A 21563-nucleotide genomic window follows, 5' to 3' on the forward strand; every position below is an offset into this window, starting at 1 on the left:
TCTTATGTCCAGAGATAGCCTTATGAAATTTCCTCCAGTACTAGTGCTAACCTGAATGGATGTAGCTATTCTTTGCAAGCAATAGAGCTTAAGTAATGCTAGTATCTAGAATTTCAAAGGCTCTGAATGGTGGGTGACTGTTTGGAATACTTATGCTTTGTTTTTATTTTAGTTAAGGAATGGCCTAAGAAGCTGTAACAAAGACCTCAAAGCATAGGAGTTCCAACAAGTTATAAGTTTATATATTTCCTCATTTAACAATCCAGAGTTAGGCAGCCAGTCATAACAATCCAGAGTTAGGTCAGACAGTACTACCTTACCCTACACGATCATCCAAGAACTTTGTTTCCTTCTACCTGGCTGCTTCACCATCCCTTGGGCATATTTTCTGCCCTCACCTGCTCCCATTTGGCTTACCAGCACCACATCTGCCTTCTAGCCCAAAGAAAGAAGGGAAGAGGAAAAAGTCGATTGTAAGCATTTCTTTTTAAGAAAGTTGTATGTATCACTTGCGCTTTTGTTCCCAGACCAAAATGAGGGTCAGGCTGCTTATTCTCATGGCCCAATAATGAGATGCAGATGAACTGGGAAAGAAGAGAGTTTATTTCTGTAACCGGGTACAGGGAGAAGGCCTGGAAAATACCGCCAGAACAACTTAAAAATTACAAAGTTTTCCATAGCTTACATACCTTCTAAGTTATATGTCTATGTGCAAGTGTGCATTTATCTAAAGACATAGTGATTAACTTCTTTTAATCTATAACCAAGATCTGAGTCCTGAAGACCTCCTTCTGGATCCTTAGTAAATTTACTTAATCTAAATGTGTCCAGGTGCTGGGGTGATTATCCTTATCTTGTCTTCTGCTAAATTATGGAGGTTTGGGGAGTTCCTTCAGACCCCAGTAAACTTGTTCGTGGAAGTCTGGGGAGTTTTTTCAAAACCCCGGTAAAACTTGTTTAATTCTAAACGGGTCCTTTTAAGAATTCCTTCGTTATCTTGTTATCTTAGTTATCCTGTTAAGGCCCAGGAAAGGCATGGGCAAAACTCTTGGTGGGCTTTTGTTACATTCCAGACTTTGTGTAAGGGCACTGGCTCTATCAGCTTTTAATATTTAACTTAACCACTCAGTCAGTGCTGAAACAGTTGTTATGGAGGCCTGCGTTAGTAAGACCAGGCCTGCCACACTTTGATTCCACTGGTGACAACTTAATCTCTGTCTACATCTAGCTCCAAGGTGGGCTGGGCAATGCTGTCTCTGGTTTGGTAGTCATGTGACCTAAAATACCAGTGAGAAAATTCTGTTCTTAGAAGAAGGGAGAACAAATATTGGGAACAATCATCAGTTCCTTCCATGGTTTCTAATGTTCCTCTGAAAATATTATTACTGTATGCTAGGTCCCTGTTGTGTCAGAAATAAAAACTGTTGAAACATTAACACACTCCTTGCCTTTGTGTAGCTTACATTCTAGTGGAATGGATTGACCAATTATAATTTGGTGTGATTATATAATATTTTGATAACAGGGAAAGTACAAGGTACTGCGGGAGTACATAGAAGAAGTGCTCCACCCAGACTTATTTGCCATTGGGGAAGATTTTTTGCCTCAGCTCCTCCTGAAGGTTGAGTAGGAAGCTGGCAAAAGATAGTTGGGAAAGATTTTCAAGGTAACTAAAAATGCATGCCTCAGTCCAGAGGTGAGAGAAAGCATGTTGCAATAAAGAAACTGAAAGGTCAGTGACTCTCTTATATCACTCTAGCATATTCTAAGTGAATCATCCATTTCCTTCAATTAAACATTTTAGTACCTATTATGTACTAAGTACCATTCTGGGCACTGGCAAACTTAAATGACAGAAAACCTTGTTTTTAAGCCAAGAACTGCCATTCGGTAGCTGTGTGAACTTGAGTGAATAAGTTACCTCTCTGAGCTTCTTTTTTGTTTCCTTTTCATTCATTAAATAAGATTAGACTATCTCTAATTTTTCTCCCAGGTAAAACACCCAATCATGAATAATTTCAAAGGTATTTCATTCTAACCACATTCTTGATGCATACTTAACTGCTGGCAGAGTATATGTACAAATACAAAATCTCACAGTCTTCATAGTCATGAAAGATTACCCTAGTAGAAGGTCAGAATATATAGGATTACTTTATATACAATAAGATTAGCAAACACTGATTGAGAACCCGCTCTGTCCTAAATAATGTGCATATTAATCTATTTAATCCTTGTAAGAATCATATGAGGTAGGAACAATGATTGTCTTCATGTTTCACATGGAACTGACCTTCCCAGGGTCAGGAGGTAGTGAAAGCAATATTTGAACCCATGTAATTTGGCCCCAGAGTCTTTGCTCTTAGTTGCTATACAAAATTGGCACAGTAATAAATAAATGGCATAAATAAATACATGGTATATTAATATTGTACACCAGGGTCATTTAGTCTCCAAGTAGTAAATTTCCCGCTTTATTCCTCATTCTTTCATATTGAGTTCTTATAATATTTAGTACTCACTAGACAGTCATTACTATATAAAGTAAATGTCCTATAAATGGGTGAAATTAGTAAATAAATTGATTAGGATAATGCCTAAAATTTGATTATGTTTTTGAGGTGATGAAAACATTCCAAGGTTGTCAGTGGTGATAGTTGCGCAATTCTATATAATAAAAACCATTAAACTGTAATTATACATGGATGCACTGTGAGATATGTGAATTGTATCTCACTAAAGTTGTTAAAGGACAAAAATGTTAAGATAAAACTCTACAATTCATGAATAAAGAATGTTTTATTGAAAAAAATACTTTTCTTTGAAACATATGCAACCCAGTCTGTAGGAACTGTGGCTCAAGAAGTTGGTTATCGTAGTCAGCTCCAGCTGTTATAACACATTACCACAGACTGGGTGGCTTAAACAACATTTATTTCTCACTGTTCTGGAAGCTAGGAAGTCCAGGATCAAGGTGCAGCAGATACGGTGTCTGGTGAAGGCCTGTTTCCTGGTTTGTAGGTGGCCATCTTTTTTTTTTTTTTTTTTTTTACATTTTTTCAAAGCAGCTTTATTAAGGTATAATTTACATACCATAAAGCTTACCTATTTTATTTTATTTCTTTTTTCTTTTTTTTTATTATACTTTAAGTTTTAGGGTACGTGTGCACAATGTGCAGGTTTGTTACATATATATGCATGTGCAATGTTGGTGTGCTGCACCCATTAACTCATCATTTAACATTAGGTATATCTCCTAATGCTATCCCTCCCCCATCCCCCCACCCCACAACAGGCCCTGGTGTGTGATGTTCCCCTTCCTGTGTCCATGTGTTCTCATTGTTCAAGTCCCACCTATGAGTGAGAACATAGCAATAGTTTGCTGAGAATGATGGTTTCCAGCTTCATCCATGTCCCTACAAAGGACATGAACTCATCATTTTTTATGGCTGCCTAGTATTCCATGGTGTATATGTGCCATCTTCTTGTTGTGTTGCTTATGTGGTGGAAAGAGTACTAACTACCTTTCTGGCCTCTCCTTGTAAGGGTATTACAGTGGTTTGAATGATGGTGCCACTCCAAAATTCATGTTAAAGCTTAACCTTCAATACAAAAGTATTAAGAGGAGTGGCCTTTGGCAGGTCACACCTGCCATGAAGTAATGAGGGTGGAGCACACTTATAAAAGGACTGGAGGTTGAAGGGAGCACTCTCTTGCCCTCCTGCCTTCTGCCATGTGAAGACACAACTATTAGATGCCATCCTGTAAGAGAGAGCAGCCTCTACCAGGCACCAATCCTGGTGCCTTGATCTTGGACTTCACAGCCTCCATAACTCCAAGAAATAAATATCTGTTCTTTATAAGTCACTTAGTCTATGGTATGTTGTTATAGCAGCACAAGTTGACTAAGACAGATACCCATCCCATTTATGAGGGCTCTACCCTCCAGATCTAATTAGCTCCCATTGGCTTCACCTCTAAATACCATCACACTGGGGTTAGAGTTTTAACATATGAATTTTGGGGAGACACAAACATTCAGTCCATTGCATCAATCATACCAATGTTTTGAATGGATTGTCTCCACATCTGCACTTGGCTTCAATTTATTGTCACCATTGCTAAAGCAATTCCCAGTCCACACCTGGAAGGTAAGAGGAATGGATGCTTTCTCCCTCCATATTCTGGATGGGGCCCTTTTCACAGACTCCTAGTTGTGGAAATCTTTGTGCTTTTCTGTGGGTCTGTGGGTCTCCTCCCTTTGCCTCACCCAGTTCTAATGATGGATGCTGCATGTGAGGAGATGGGGTGGGGATGAGGATCTGGGTTCAGTCCTGGATGATGCACTTTAAGAAGACAGTAATGTTGTAAATCACACCTGGAGGAGAACTAGGAGTTTGGAAAGGGGGCTTGACACCTGAATAAATTAGGGATGTATAGCCTAGGTAGGTCTTGATAGCTTTTTTCAAATATTTGAAGAATTGTCTTCTGGAATAGGAATTAGACTTAGGTAGCTCCAGAGGAAAAGTCTATGAGCATTATTAGATAAAAGTCACGTGGAGGAAGATTTCTGAAGACTAGCAGTATGCGTTCAGATATAAAAACAAAAAATAAAGACACACACAGAATAAAACAACATGAAATGGGTCTCATCCCAAACTGCCACCTTTTTAGTCAAAGCCAGCTTAGAATACCGCATTAGAAAGCTTATCCTTTGCCCTGAAATTTAAGGACTGATTCTATATGCTATGGAAAAACCAGAGATGAGGCATACTGACATGAAATGCCTTGGGTCCAATTCTATAAACTGCAAATTTGGGAGCCTGAATTGTTTTATTATGTCTAATCTCAGGTACCTTTAAAATTAACATCCCCTGCCCTGGCTGAATCAGTGTGAGGTCTCGGAACCTTGTATACAAAAGCAAACTGGCTCAAAGCAGCTGGTGCTTCTAAGAAACTTCTCAAGAAGGAAAACAAGACATTACAGCTTCTGTTCCTTTGAAGCTGGCTTCAGCTACTCACAGAAAAGAAATGCCAAACCCTATAAATATGGCTACATCTAGTGAAGTCTCTATTTTCTTTTTGTCAAATACTTTCTGAAATGATATTTCGAGAAGGGTAACATGATCAGACAGTCACAAGGAAAAGGGACCATGTAACCCCGAAATGCTATAAATGAAAATAAATTTGAACCAGGAGTGGAGTGCATATTTGAGGTTTTATTTTAGACCAGGTTGCAGTTGCGTATTGTGTGGCTTCAGGCAACATAGACTTCTTATCCATAAAATGAGCTGTAATTAAATCCCTGCTTTTCAAACATAGGCCCTCGGACCGTGTATAATCAGAGTCATCTAGGGTGCTTATAAAATTGCAGAATTTGGGCCCTACCTAAGACATATGGAATCAGATTTTTGGAATAGAACCCAGACATTTACATTTTCAATAAGCAGCCCAGGGGGTTCTGATACACACTGAAGTTTGAGAACTACTGGATCAGGTAGTTACTAATATCCCTTTCATCCTGCACATTTTCTCATTCAGTGATTTTTCACCAACTGTGGAGAACCTGGAGCATCATTCAAGCCAAAATTTGGCCTTGCATCTTACTCTTTGTGAGGACAGCAAAGATGACCAATTGTTGGTTTGCAATGAACTAAGGGGATTCCCAGGTTGCAGGATTTTCAGTTTTAAAACCAGGACAGTCTGGGTAGACTGAAAATGAATCAGTCACACCACAAGGACCCAGTTACGGTGGCTTCTTATTCCAGTGCAGAGACCTACCAGTTCACAAAAGTACCAGTAATTCTCTGTCCAGTGTGCATTCATAACAAGCTGAGGATTATTTTCCCTGACACTCTGTTTAGCAAAAGGTCAAGCTGCCTTTGTTTAACCCCTGGCCTGAAGATCAGGTCAGAAACCATGTTGCTCACTCTACAGCCATTTGCTCCCAGTGAAGATGGAGGTGGGTGGTCTTCAGTCTCCGAGGAGTTGTCAAGGAGGTTTTAATCAGCCACTCCCAGCCATCTGTACAGCTTTTAAGATCAGCAAACGTGAGTCATCTCTGCTGCATCCATGCAAACCACCCATGGAGAGTTCGACCTCCGCCTATTTCTAGAGAGGCATTTAACGAAGACTGACCTAATTCAAGCAAAAATAGGTCTTGATTAGTGTCTGACTAACCTGCTTATTTCTCTAATTAAAAAAAGAGGCTTTCTTCTATGCTTAGTGACTAGATTGTGACGCTTGATAATGGTATAGTTGCCAGTTACCATTTTTCTTCTTTTTCTTCTCCTTCCTCTTCCTCTCTTTTCCATACCTTTTCTCTCTCTCTCTTAAAAAAACAAAACAACAACTTATGCTGGTATCCAATTATGCTGCCTGAGACCCTCCGTTATTTCCTCAATCTTGCAGAGCAACTGCCATTCAGAACTCTAGTTATTGCCCAAGGTTAAAGTCATCTCCGCCCAGTTCAGATCTGAGTGGCAGCTGCTTCTCCCCACAGACACGAATTCAGTGTGCAAAGACCCACCTGGCACCAGGAACTCCTTGTTAGCTCACCTACTCCACTGCTAGCCGAGGGAGCATTACCAATCTCCCCAAAAGGCACTCATGCCCATACAACATGGCTTATTTTAAATTGATTCTAAGAATCAGGGAGTTATTTAAAACTTCTTTGAAACTGTTCACAATTACAGTCTATCTATGGAGACCCTCTCCTTTATTTTTATGACACACACCACACTGAACAAAAGAAAAGTGATTGAAAATGATAGTTTCCAAATGCCTGGAAAATAAGAAAGGTGATCTGATAGGCCTGGGGCAGAAATATAACAGGGAAATAGAGTCCCAGGAAAAGGGACTTAATACGACAAGAAAGGATTTTAAGTAGAACTGGTTAACCAATTTTACCACAGCAACTAGTTTGCTTCTCCTTAGACAAATATTTGAGGTGAGTTTCACTTTAAGATATGCTCCTGGAAATTGTTCATGAATCAATTTATTAACACAATCCTATTTTTAAGGGACAATTATTGTGTTTTAATGAAGCAAAGACCGCTTTGATGACATACATCAAGCTTCTATAATTTACCTCAACCACTGGCCATGATTCTATCAGAGGATTTTCTTAGAAAATGAGACTGTGGTCTGATTTCTTTTGGTCCTTGGCTCATCCTGTGAGAAATGTTCTGAAGAAGCTGAAGATGTTCATGACAGAGCTGTATATGCCCTTAAGGGAAACTTGAAAGGTATCCTACGGAGGGTCCCTTGGGTCTCTCAGGGCAGTGGAGAATCAGCAGGGAACATCTGAAGGCTTCACTAGGGCTGGTCAGGCTCACTGCCTTCCACTGGTGGGTATAGACATGTGGAGCTTATGTTGCTGAAAGAATTAAATGAGACCCTCTGTGGTAGGCTAAAATGGGGGAGATAATCAGGTCTCTAGGGGGTCTGGTGTGACCCTTACTCATTCATATTTTCACTGTTAGCTGTGTACCCTCTGATGCAGAATTCAGTGGCCAGAAGCTTGTATCTTGGTCTTGGATAATACAGTTATTTCTGTATTTTGAGTTTCTTCCTTATTAAGGTAAGTAAACCTGGTTTGGTTTATCGATGTGTTGTCTGTGCCTAGTCTCCCCATGATTTAATACCTGCCATTGCTGTTTGCCAATACAGGGATGGTGTGAAGGCTAAACTCTGAGAAATGGCTTGTAAGCCCTCCCTTCACTCTCCAGCCTGTCCTTTAACAAGCTCTCTCAAAGATCTGCTCTTGAACTAGAGCAAGATGCCTCCTCCTGCACCTCTACCTGACATCTTCGCCCCCATCCTTATGGCCCAGCCAACGCTTGTTGTTCTTTAGGCTTTGTCTCAAATAGCAGTTCTCCCTGGAAGCCATTTCTGACTCCCCAAGTTGCTTTTAGGGGCTTCCATAGTACCCTGAAAATTCCTCACCCTCACAAAGATTACACCATGGTGCAGTGGTTTGTTTCCTTATCTGTAGCTTCCATTAGGCTATGAATAACTTAAGGACACTGCTTCATCTGGCTTGCTTATTAAAACCCTAGTGCTTGGCACCATAGTAAATGGTTAATAAATACATTCAATGAATGAGTGAACTAATAATAATAGCAGTCATGTTTTATTTCATGCCGGCTATGTGATAGACACCATGCTGGGCGCTCTCTCTCTTTCTCTCTGTGTGTGTGTGTGTGTGTGTGTGTGTGTGTGTGTGTGTGTGTGTGTATGTGTGTAATCCCTAATCCTAAATACAACTATGCAAGGTTAGTCTTGTTATCCTAATTATACAGTTAAGGAAATCAGGGGTTACAAGCTAAGTAACCTGACTGCGGTCACTGTTAAATGCATAGCTAGAATTTGTACCCAGGTCTACCTAATCCCTTATGCCAGTGTATTTTACTGAGCTATATTTATGTAAGTTGCCCTTTTCTCTTCCACCCCACCTCCCAGATAGCCACACTGTATTCCCATCATTGTCAAGCCATCTGATCTGGTCACAGAGGCAAGCAGTATTTCCAACATGCCAGGAAATCAGCCTGGATTCTGTCCTTTATTTCCAGGCCTGAATAGTTTGATCCAACTGTCATAGCTCTTTCTTTGAATTACTTTGATGAAAATAGCTCATTTATGTCTTTCCATGATACCTCCTGCTACTGTTGCAGGGGTTATAAACAGGCTCGGGGTGGGACTGTAGGATGTAAACACTCACATTTTTTGATACCCTTTTCAAGGGAGAGGATACACAGCTTCCATTAGGTTCCCAAAGGAGTCTTCTGGACACGTTAGCAAAAGAAGCCTCCTGGGGTGTGTTTCAGTTATTTTTTCCTTCTTTTTTGGATGGTTGTGCTAGGGTTGCTGAGGCTACCCTCAGGAGCCTAATATGGCAGTTCAGGTTCACAGGAGACTTTCTTGGCCTCTGGAAAACCCATTTTAGAGTTTTTCCAAATGTCAAATCCCTCACATATGAAATAGACTCTGGCAGAATCAATACCTAGGCTCTCCCTTAAGCCAACATTCTGGGCACTATGATTCCTGTGTGTTGTACAATCATTTAGATCAGCAGATGAAGGCTATAGTTATTGATTTTAAACACACACATGATTTTGCATGCAGAAGCAGAGGATGGGGATCTGGAAGCAGTGTCCTGAGGCATGGGAGCCCTCTTTCTGGATGGATTTACAGTGCTTGGCTTCAGTCTCACATTGTTTCGCCTTCTGGTATCCTGAATATTCCCCTGGCGATCTCCTGGAAAGGGTTTCTCAATTTATTTATGTCCAGAGTTGATGCTTTATGAACTAATCATTCTTTATTGACCACTTAGGAATGGTCTTTAAAAAGAATTCTTATTTTTCCTTTTTTCTAATGGACTAACAATTAGGCCACTGACCCTAAATGTATGGTTCACTTACATGTGCCGTCAATTTGTGAGTCACTTGATTATTTCAAATTGCCTTGAATATTGCCATGTTTATAGGTGTACAGTATTTTTAATGTTGCCATTAACTTTATTGCTACTTTTACAATTACTATCTCCCACTAATGTTTCTCCCATTTTGTTATTAAATGAATATGGGAATGAGAAATGAAGAATAAACAAAATTATGACTTGTTTCTGAGACAAGAGTGGCGGCATTATTTTAAAATAGCTACATAGTAATGATTTGCTTTTTAAATATATCCCCCTTTCCTTAGAAAATTGCGGAAGGATCAACTTGTCCTCTGTGTTTCATTAACAGAAGGGGAGCACCCACCAGTGTATTCTCAGCATGTGGCCCTGAAAGATTCAGTTTCTCAGATGTGGTGGGTTTGGGGAATGCATTTGTATGTGGTGCTAATGATGACAATGATGGTGAGACCTGACATTTATCAGATGCCTATTGTGGACAGACACGGGCTATTCTCTTCATACACAATAATTTGTTCACTCTGCCTAACCACCCTTTGAGATTGTTGCTATTATTGTTCCCATTTTAAAGGTGAAGAAAGTGAGTTTTAGGTTAAGTGGCCAACTCAGGGCCACACAGCATGTAACTGGTGGTGCACAGATTTGACCTCAGTTGGTTCTATTCCAGCACTTGCATTTGTAGCCTCTATTCTTTTCTTTTTGTTGCAGGTGTTTAAGGAGTTCCCAGGCTATGTGTGCCTGTGACTAGTCCCAATATTTTGTGATTAAATATTTTAAAAACTGAAATCTGGGTCTTTAGTTTGGGAATTTTCTAAGCTCATTAGCAAAGTAATGTGATACACAAGCAAAGACAAGTTTCTAATATCCCAGAGGCAGAATAGAAGGTTTAGGAACATAATGTGTAAAGGTAACCGACAGATGACCAGATCATAGCACAAAAACACTCAAGAAAAACTCAGAATAGGGTCTATTTTTCTTTATATCTGTTTCCTAGTGCCATTAGCCTGTGGAAAACTGTGGACCTGAGTTCTAGGTTAGAAGAAAACAAGAACAGAAATCAACAATCCATGTAAATTGCTTACAAACCAACCTTTGCCCAAGAAACCAACTTATCTCATAAAAGTGTGAAGTTAAAGGTTATCAAATTCTAACTCCAATGGTGATAGAAGCCACAGGAAAGAAATTATGATTGAAAAATAATATAAAATTTAAGAGTTGTAGAGAATCTTAGAAATTTCTAAAATCCAGCCTCCAAGGACCTAGACTTCCCTGAGAGGTGACCACATATCACATTTTTGGATGTTTTTAATCATAAGAAAAATCCTAGCTAATAAAGTCATAAATCTTAGGGCTCAAGAAAATATCTTGGCTCAAACTACAAACTTAGGGGACCTATTTTGGAATGCTGGTTTCTACCTAATTGATAAAAGCGTTGCTCATATTAAAATAATTAACACTAGGATTAGATGAAGATATCTCCCCAATCAGAATGAAGCAGACAGTTCTCAGAGTGGCAAATCAAATGGATGCCTGGGCCTGGGGCTTGCTGCTTTCCCTGTGGCAAGGGAGTGATTGCAGTTAAACGGGGAGTGATGTAGACAGGAGGAAGAATGGACAGTATCTCCTAAGGCTCTTGGGAATCAGCTGCTTCCTGAACTTGGCGACTGAGCTGGTGTCCTATAATCCCCCCACCTTTTTTCAGAGGAGGCTGATCATAGTTTTTCTGGTCACAGAGCCCTGTTGTTCCATAAGGAAGTTCTCTGCCTACCTTGCTAAACTCCTCGCTTGGAGATCAGGACAATGTCCTGATTAGAAAATCTGTTTATCTCTTTCAGGGAATGAGTTTGTATGGAATCTTTAAAAAAAATGTTATCTAAGGCAGAAAACATGTTTTTTTTCCTATTTTTTTTTTTTAAGAGATGAGGGTCTCACTCTGTCATCCAGGCCAGTCTCGAATTCCTAGCCTCAAGCAATCCTTCTGCCCTAGCTTCCTGAATATCTGGGGTAACACGTACAAGCTACCACACACAGCACAAAGTGCATTTTTTAATAAAAGAAAACCTTTCAGGGCCAGGATGTCCTTGGGACTTTGAAAGCCTCTTGAATTCCTCCTGACTGGTCTGAGCAGAGCCCAACTAAGTGCAGCTGCAGAGCCTGCTGCCAGCTTACCCTGAGGGTCCTGGCAGGCTTCACTCCCGTGATCTCCCTTTCTGGTAGCAGCAAAGAAACACATCAAGTGAGGGAAATCAGGCCGATGCATTCTTTACAACAAGGTTTTATTTATTCTTTTCTTTTATCCCCCCCAAAACATTAAAGTTTTTCATCTTTCTTTTATTTTTAATGGTTTTCCTTTTGGATCCAAACGAGCATCTATATTACAGGATATCCGCCTGGTCAACATGCAGTGCTGAACTGTGGCTTTAGGAGAGATGCACCAATACTCTGGGTGGGCCAGCATCAGCTGCCATTCAAACACCGTGACTGCAGGGGTGTCAGGCTGGCACACCACAGTGGATGCTGCCCTAAGGAGGTGTCTTGTGGGGCATGACTTGCACGTTTTAGAATGCAGGTAGCGGCATTTTAACAGCCTGAGGCAGAGCACCCAATTTCCGTCCTGATCTCATCTTACATGCTCATCCTCTAGGAGCAAAACAAAGAGGGAATGGCCTGACCACGGGCCCCGAAGGACAGAGGGTGTGGACCCTGTAGTCCACCTCCTTGCAATGTTGTTATTTGAGGCTAGAACCAGTGCACCCTGCAGAGTCTGAAATCTGTTCCTGATGAAGCTCATCCCCGTCCCACTCACTGGCCCTTCTCGCATCCCATGGTATTCTCACCACTAGGAAGTTAACATAATCTCTCCTTTATTGGTGCTACTATGTTGAAGAGTTGCTAAAGTCATAAAGATTGTCTTCGAGCTGCTTTAAAGCAAGAACCTCTTTCTCTCCATCTCCCAGGTCTGGAAGAAAATTTTGGGAATCTATTAATCCTCTGAGGCCTTCAGATCCACTACCCTAGGTGAGTTTAACAGAAAGAACTTCTCTGAATCCAGTCTTGTGCTAAGAAGTTTACCCATAATCTAAGTGAAAAAGAGGATCCAAGGTTACACATCTCTAAAGTCTGTCCTCTTCTGGGACCTGTTATTTTCTACCTCACTTTGCTTTTGTTCTACAGCTTGTCTTCCTACCCTCTACTCCATTGTCCCAGCCATGAAATGCCAAACACATCTGGTGCATTAGGCTTTTCTCCTCCATTTGTTTTTCTGGATGAATTCAAATCTTGGACTCAGTTTGAGTGGAGTTGGACTGCCCTCTAATATCACCAAGAGGCAAGTTCCTCTGCAATTGCAGCACTTAGGGTAGCTTTGTATAAATTTTGACTTGTTCACAAAACAACAGGATAGAAAAACACTGACTAAAGTTCAGCCTGCAGGCTAAGTATATATCCCAATTGGCAGCCATTAAAACTCAATACCTATGTTTTTACTAACTCTGCTGGGATCTGCTTAATATTATACAAATCCATATCAAATGTAACTAAGACCACAACTACTGTCTACCTTAACTGGCAGTTATATTACATTGTTTAGCCCTCATTTCATATTACCTTTATCTTAAAAAATTGATTAATGGCACTTTAAAATTTTGGAGTGTGATTTTCTTGCTCATCCCTTATAAAAACGTTCAACAGATTTGCTTTAAGTGGTGGTTCTTGTGCCATATAGGCCATTGCCATAAGAAAAATATCAGAGTACTGGAAGGAAAACTATTGAGTCATCAAATAAAGTCAAATTCAGATTTGGTATATTTGATGGTTTCATTTCCTTTTCAGTTTTGGGGCCATCCTCTGAGTGAAGTGAAGAGGAAGTGGCACAGCCTGATATAAAGTCTAGGGTCTGGTTGTAGAATGTAGACGGCAATCCATTTTCATCTCTGACAAACTTGTAGGACAAAAAGAGAAAAGATTCGTTCAGATTTCCATTGCTGGGCTGGAGATTATGTCTGGGTGTCGATCTATGATTGGTTTAAGTTTGCACAAAGAGAAGGCGACATAAGGAAGGTCAGACCATGAAAACCCAACTTTCTGGATTGAAAAAAAAAGTTTCTAGTTTTTTGTTTTTTTTTTTAATTAGAGAGATAACAAGAAGAATAAGGGAAAATGGGAAGAATAGAGTGAAATTAAAGCAAATCCTGGATTCAGATTCCATTAAACAGGAAGTTTCCTTAGAAAAAAATCAAATGCTTATAGCAATGCTGAGAATTTCATAGGTACTTCATGGGATCTAACAAGTGAAGGTTTTTCTAAATTGCTTTGTGGAGACTAAGTGCTTTAAATTATGTATCATTAACTTAACAGACACTTTACATCATGAGTTAGCCAAATATTCATATTTCAATTGACAAGTGAAAGAAAGTGAAGAGATGCTTGCTGAAGGCACAAGTTTGAACACGAAAGCTGGAATATAAAAAACTATTGACTTCCAATAGTTTTCATTTATCAGATTACTACACTATTATAAAAATTACCTTCTTAAGACATAAATTTTGTATTGGTTAAAGATGTCCTGAAAAAATTCTGTATCTCCTTGACTTTCACTGAAGTTTTGGGGCAGTTTTTCATTAATTTGGGTTACATTTTAAGTCCTCAGGAAAAGACAGAGGCCAATTTAGACGGAAGGAGAAAGATGACAAAAAGACCAGAGAGAAAAGACAGAGCTGGCACTATAACCTCAGATTTTTGACTCAAATATCATATCACTAAATTTGATGGCAATCACTTCCTAAAGAGAAACAGATGCAGAGACATTGCAGATCACCAAGGTATCCTTATTTGCTATTCCAGGATATGTCTGTTACAAGAAACCCAGCCACCAACCAAACAACCCCAAACAAATAAAAATAAACATAAATCCCCACACCTCTTTTGACTTGGTCTACTCAACTCTTTCATACCTCCAAAAATAAAAATGCAAACCTCAATAATGTATTTACAGGTATCATGGCTTATTATAAAATCTCCTTTTGCATTTAGAAGGTCAAGATACTAACTCCCCTACTTATAGCTTGCGGAGAGAGGGTGGGTAGAAGAAAGCAAAACTACAAAAACAGAAGGGCAGTTTGGGGGTGTCCCAGCCTCAAAAGCCATCAATCAGACTTTGCTGCGAGCCCCATTCATACTTCTCAGCTGTCTTGAGTTTTGTTCAGAGAGGCTTTTCAGGCCCTTTGGGTAGGCTGGGACAATCTATGAATTCGTTCTCTTTGGCTTGGTGTGACCTGTCTGGGATGCATAAACCTCAGAAGGTTAAAGCAGAAAAGATTCAAAGAAAGAAAAAGATGGCCTCCGGAAAGCAAAGATAGTTCTATTTGTCCTTTGTCCCTTAAAGCGCTATGTCTATGTACTCTGACTGGGTGGGCTGTAGCACCTAACAGCTGACAAAACCCCATAGCTCTGCAGCCGAGCCCTCCCTCCACAGACAGCAGAGAAGCCATCAGCTGCTGCTCTATTTGGGGTAGACCTGGCTATGATGTACAGGGTGGTTCAGAAAAGAAACAACAAAAGACAAAAAGGCAAAGCTGCTGCTACAGGCAGTGCTTATTACTGTAGGATCTCTTTGATCACCTTCTTACAAAGGTTAGGTCATAAGCCCTGAGTTAATTTTGTTTGGATTTTGTTAAAATAAGAGTCTCAGTGTGGAGATAAAGAGAAGTTATCCAAACCTGAACCTGATTCCGTAGAGACTCTTTCTGGAGTCAAACCATCATTCCCTGTCTGGCCACTTGCAAGGGACCCACTTCTTCCTTCTTTCCTGCATCATAAAGTCCTCTCCTGTACCTCCTGGACGGTGCCCATTGCTCTGGGATCTATGAGGGAAGGACTTGCAGGCTGGGTGAGAGCTAGTGGGGAAGAATTCACCCCAAGGCACGGCAACGCCTCTCACCAGGATTCTTGGCATACACTGGCCCTAGGCCTCTGAGGATCTCAAAACATAACAGACATGAAACTGATGAACAAAAATAGCAGTAAAAATTCCTTAACCTTCAAGTCTCAAAATCCCTGAAAGGTAGCTATTTGCTCCCCGTCTGCTGTACATTTGCCCTTTCTTTACATACAACCTCATAATATTTATATCTTATAAATGAGCCGAGAAATATCCCTTAACCTGTCCCTGGCCCCACCCACTAAAGAAACACTCTGTCCAAAAAAATGAAACATCCAGAGGGCTAAGTAGGATGTAATGAAAAATTGAGAACTTTTTAAAAACCGAAATTATTTGAAATTTTTTTTCCATTATGCCAGGAGACCTCATTTTCCTGCAGTGAGCTTTTATCCAGTAGGTGGGCACTGTGTCCACCCCCACACCCTACACCTTGTGTCAGTTGTCTTGCGAGGAGCACCGGGTGAGTTCCAAACCCTATTTCATTAGAATGCAATATTCCCCAATAGCTGAGAGAGTGGTGGAGTCAGTCAGGCAAGCAAATAAGCTTGGATTGGGTGGAATTAACCATCTCAGGAGCTGGATCAGCGCTAACATGCAGCAAAAACAGAGGCTGGGATGGAGAACAGAGGGAAGACGACCCTCATGCTCACCACATAGGCTCTATGGGGTTGGGAGGAATCTGTGCAAGGAAGGGAGATACTGGCTGAGAGGTGGATTATGGGGCCTTCTCTTTGTGGCCCCAGAGTCAAGAGAGGTCAAAATCTAGAACATCTGGACTTCAGCTTCTGGGTAATGTTCTTGGTGATCTCAGTGCCCTATGGAGACATTGAATAGGGACTACAAGTGAAGCCCGGAAGAAAAACAGATTCTTCAGCCAGAAGAGCAGCAGAGACCCCCACTCACAATTGTGTTCATGACTCATGTGGAGCCAAGGGGATGCTAGCTGGTGCCAGGCAGGAAATTCTATGCTGACCCTGGCTCAGGGGCACCTTGGCTGGAGCCCTGCTCCCGTCCAAAGGTCGCTGGCACTCTGTCCTCTAGGAGATGGGGAGACAGACAGACACCAAGAAAGAGACAGCACGCATTCCCCACCTGGAGTCTGTCTGGAGCCTTAAGTGAAATGACGGGTATCTAAATGCAAACCTACTTAGAACATCTCCCTGCCTTGGTTTCCTTTCCTCCTCCTTTTACCTTCCTTTATCTTGGCTTTGCTCTTTGTTTTGAGGAGATGATGAAGACGAGTCATATATTAGCAAGAGAAACTGAATATATGACTCAAGAGTCTTCTGAGGTGGACCACCAGTGCCCAAATTTGATCTTGTGGTATATCTCAAACAAACACTGGTTGTAGTCTTCTTTTGCATGGAATTTCTCAAGATGCTGCTGTACTTAACCAGAGAAAAGAATAGGTGTTGGGGTCTACAGGGGCCTCTTTTCAAGTGAGGCAGACCCTGACAACCTAGCAAGGGAAGGCTGGCATTCACTTTTGTTCAGAGGCAGCAGAAAACCAAACAAGATGATGAGTTTGTGACTCAACGGAAAATTATTTTATTTTCTGATCTTAATAGAAGAGTAAGTGCAGGCTGAGGGAAAAGAAACCCAATTTCTTGGTCAAGGGCAGGTGAATAAAAGAAATTCACTGGTAATAGAAAACCCAGGTGGTCAGTCAGGTGACCGCATCTGCAGTGCTTTCCAACACTTTGTTCAGGACTCAAATACTTGTGTGTATGAGTTCAAGGAGTTCAGGAAGGTTTCCTGGCACAGTAAATTTAGTGTTTATACTATTTGCAGGCAAATTCCATTTCTGGGAATTGCTCTGCCAGCCTGCATTTCTCCTCTTGAAATGGCATAAGGTGTCACTAAAATTCCCTTTCTCAAAACACCATGCAATAGACTCGCTGGCTCAGAATGGTCGTCCCGTTGTAGGCCTTCCCCTAGGGAAAGCTGCGTTTCCGAGGTGGAAAAAGCGATTTTGTGCACACAAAGCAGCCCGTAGCAGCACTTTGGCATGAAATGACGCTGAGCAGAGGAAACTTTAAAAGCAATACAAGGCCCAGCATCAGCGTCTTATGTAACGATCACACCTGTTAGGATCAGGGTGCTGTATATTCACATTCCCAGCCACCCTCAAGCACACATGTGCTAAGTGGGAGAGGAAAATGAAGATGAAAGAGGGTCTGAGAGTGGGAGAGCTCTGTCTCTGCCTCACTGGCCTCCTCTGTTGGGACAACTTTGGTTTGGGGGCTGACCGTGGGTCATGAAGCTCCATCAGTATCAGAAGAGAAGGCAGGGCCATGACAAATGATTCTCCAGCCATGTGGTTGAATTTGGCTTCTCAGGGCTGATTCAGCTATTATATTTCAATTTAAAAAATAGGGGAAAAAGAGGCTCCTTCTAAGAAAAATAACAGCTCTGGATTGCTCCTGCCCAAGAGGAGGACTGTCTGGGCTGGAGGAGTGTTTATCCACTGAGTGCTCAGTGCAGGGCAGATCAGGATCCTGGGTGGCAGGATCCATCTGTTCCTGGGGGGAAAGGAGGGCCCCGTCAGGCACCCTTCGGGCACCCATTCACCTGCTGTGATGGCACTAAGGAGGAACTTAAGGGAAAGGTACATTTCCACCAGATAAAGCCAGTGATGTGTCCCCTCCAATGGAGCTGTATGCCATAAACCAAAAGAGCACTGGCTTGGCAAGAAAGGGCTCTCTTGCTCAGTGCTTCTGCGTTTGGGCCATTAGGAATGACAGGGTGGGACTGTCAGCCCCAGCTCTTACTCTGGGGAGGGGTGAAGCCCCATCTTGGCCCAGGGGCCTATTCAAGGTGACCAGGGCCCCAGTCTTGTCATCCTGTATGATGAGGCCCCACTGGAGCCTGCTTTGCTAGAAGGAGCAGCCCAAGTCTAAGCTGAGGTATAGTTACTAATCACCTTAAAGCATCCTGACAAACTGACCTGAACCCCACACCAGCTGCAGAAGCTGCGGTCCCAATGGTCCCTCCTCATGGGAGGTCCTCAGTAAATCCAGACTTTTTCATAGAAGCTTATTCCAATCTATCAGCCTTTCCCATCTTTACAGAAGTCCCTACCCAGTGGTAGGTAGCCTACTTGAGTATGTGTGTTCTGCCCTCTCAGAGGAGTGGCAGGGAAGGCTGGGCCTCTGGCACTTGGCCTTACCGGGCTTGGCACAGCACTGGCCTTGCTGCCTCATGGACCAGAGTGTGGGCTGACCTTCAGCCAGGAGGTGCTGGTGTGGCCGTAGCACTGTTACACATATTTAATTGCTTCCACACTGGTTGGAAAACAGACTCTGTTTTGAATCCCTTAGGTGGCCCCTGCTACTCTACCCACACCCTCAGGGTTCCCCCATGACTGGCATATAAAGAGCCAATGCCTGGAATAGCATGGGCTCCAGCACTAGGACCAAACTCCACTTACATTGATGCCATAGCGGTTGCTAAATACTTTTACCTTCACCCTTACCAGAGCCTCAGGCACCTTTGTGGACCCTGGGGGACTTCCTGACCTGTCCTAACTCTCAGCACCTACTGTGTGGGTGACAGGCCTCAAGGATGGGGGGCTATACCCCCCAGCACCACCAGTCCTGTTTCTCTGACCATCTCCCTCATGGTAGGGGCTGCTGGGCTATGGCTTTTCTTGTCCAGACCAGCCCTTGCTGCTGTTGCCTCAGCACCCTGACCCCTTTCACTTCGGCTTTCTCCTCCCTCCCTGGCATCTGATGTTCCTGACTTAGCCTGTGCTGCCCTGGGGGAAGCAAGCCACAGGGTTATGCATGAGATGCTGCTGCAGTTGCCCTGGTGGCAGTGGTGCTGGCTGAGGCGTAAGAGCTGATGAGGGAGGAGAGTCCTCTCCTATGGTCTCCACTACTCCCCAGTTAAGAGCCAGAAAGTCTTCCAGGCCTCTCAGGGCACTGAGTATAGACACAGGCGAGCTAGATCCCTCCACAGCTTTTAGAAAAGTGGGAAGGGGGAAGGGGCAAGGGGAAGCAAAGCCATCCTTGTGTCCCCTCTCCTGCAGTAATAACCCTCCATGTCCCTGTTTTCTTTCCCCAGCAAAGAGGCAGAACTATGGCAGTGCCCATCTTGCAAAGGGGAATAAAGCAATTTGGTGGGTTTGACTGGTGTTCAGATTGTCCTTTACTTCCTCTTCTCTGATAATGCATGGTGTCCTTCCATCTTCCTTTTCCCTCTTCCTCCCCCCCCGGGCCGCACTGGCTTCCCAATTCTGTCTTGGTTTTCTCCATGTGAGAGAAGAGCATGCATCGGAGGGGGGAGCAGCCTCTAGCATTTGTCATCTTCTTCCGTGTCACTTAGCAGGTTGTTGACAGCCCCACACATCATGCCTGACCCAGGCCCCCCACGCCTCCGCCGCCGATAGTGCCCATTGGGCATCTGCCAGCTGTGCCGCAGGGGTGGGGCTGAGCCGATGGTGTTGGAACGGCCCAGGCTAGTAGCCACGGCTGCTTCGAAAGTGAGCGTCTCCTCCTCGCCACAGTCTGAGGCATGGGAGTCTTCGTGCAGGGCCAAGTAGGGCTCGGAGATGTAGCGCTGTGGGGAGGCATGTTGGCTCTGCTGGGGGTGCGGAGAGTTGGAAGACTCGGTCAGGCAAGCATTGTTGCTCTCCAGGGCTTGGGAGGTCAGCGGGGAGCCCTCCTCGCTTCCATCAGCAGGTGGAGAGATGCTGCCCGCTGCGTGTCGAATCAGGGAGCTGTAGGAAAGGAGGGGCCGGGGCTTTGGCGGGACGGGTGGGAGCTGCCGACGACTTCTTCTTGGGGTGCTGGTGTCAGAGACAGAGGGGATGGAGCTCTCACTTAGGGAACCTGTGCCCTGTATAGCAGGAGAGACATGGCATGTTAGATTGGGCTTGGCATGATCCCTACTTGCAACTCTGTTAAGAGAGTCCTTGGAATCTGAATTCTGTTAGGGAGAGGCCTGAGCTGGAGCTCCCTGTAGTATTCACATCCACTCAGGGAAAAAGGGATTGAAGAGATTAAGGAGTCAAGGACATTTAGACCAGGACATCTCAGACTTTTAATGTGCATACAAACCTCTGGGGATCTGGTTAAACTGCAGATGCAGGCTCAGAAGATCTGGGGCAAGGCCTGAGATTCTGCATTTCTAACAAGCTTCCAGGTGATGCTAGGGGTGGCAGGTCCGTGGAACAAGCACTTGGACTACTAAGGAAGCTCTACATATGTAACAAGGGGCACACTAAAAGAGAGACTTTAAACTTGAGAAAGACAACTCTGTGGAAGGTGAACAAATGCTGGAGTTGCTCCGTCTGAGAAACCCTTATTCCTGCCCATGTCTTCAGTGGTTTGCTGAACTCAGCTTCTGTACCTGATACACTCAGTTGTTGGCTCAGGCCATACTTGCCCTCACCTATTCCCAAGGGAAACTGAGCCCAGGTTTTGGGAAGTAAACCTCCAGGAGAGCATTTCTTAAGGTATGTGTGACCTACGAACCTCCTGCTCAGAATCCTACAGAGGGGTCTTTTCAAAGGCCGACTCCTGGGTCCTTCAGGCATCAGGAATGTGCAGTGCTAGTAAACTTCATGGGTTAATGCTGTTCTGCACTAAAATTTGAAAACTGTTGTTCTAGAAGGGAAACCTCTCGACTGCTGTGTCTCTAAGGGTCTGCATTAGCAGCCCTGCCTTTTCTCCACTGATCTTTTCTGTTGAGGGGGTCTCCTGTTATGGATCAAAATGCCATGACTAGAGATAGGGCTGTAGTAAGGAGTAAAACAGAGTTGATGTTTTCATACAGCTCTGACAGTTATTCCTTAGGCACCAAGCTGGTGGTTCAGCAAAAGGCATGATCTTGTTGAGACGGCTGGAAGCTAGGTAAATGAGGGTGAACTGCTCTGACTTGTGAATCCTGGGCTGAGAGATGAATCACCATTCTCACAAGTACTGAGGATCACAAGATGGTCAAAGGAAACTTTCTGACTAAAGGACCATCCTCTCCTCCAAATTCTGGCTGAGATATCTGTCAACCTATTTATATCTCTGGATTCTGAAGGCTGGAATGGAATGACCTCTAGACACCATCTTTTTGGGGGAAATCTGGTTTTCTGTGAATTCAGATCATCTCTGAGTATCCAAGCATTGAGCAGCTAACCTCTATGCACTATAGGTATAGCTTCCTGTGAAATTCCAGTCTTTGTGGGTACTTGAATGTGTCTGCTAAATGCTC

General features: G+C 43.0%; 1 protein-coding gene across 6 annotated transcripts in view; it reads right to left on the reverse strand.

Annotated features, from left to right (window-relative positions):
* Positions 1 to 11677: 11677 nt before the first annotated feature.
* The window catches only part of CACNA1E (calcium voltage-gated channel subunit alpha1 E), a 332731-nt gene continuing 322845 nt past the window's right edge, over positions 11678 to 21563 (reverse strand). For all 6 annotated transcript variants that reach the window (XM_030818794.1, XM_030818792.1, XM_030818791.1 and 3 more), the window contains one exon: positions 11678 to 20195. In XM_030818794.1, the coding sequence (XP_030674654.1) occupies positions 19650 to 20195 (546 nt within the window). In that variant the 3' untranslated portion in view covers positions 11678 to 19649. The remainder of the gene's footprint in view (positions 20196 to 21563) is intronic.

Source organism: Nomascus leucogenys, chromosome 9, assembly GCF_006542625.1.
Source record: "Nomascus leucogenys isolate Asia chromosome 9, Asia_NLE_v1, whole genome shotgun sequence".
Taxonomy (NCBI): Eukaryota; Metazoa; Chordata; class Mammalia; order Primates; family Hylobatidae; genus Nomascus; species Nomascus leucogenys.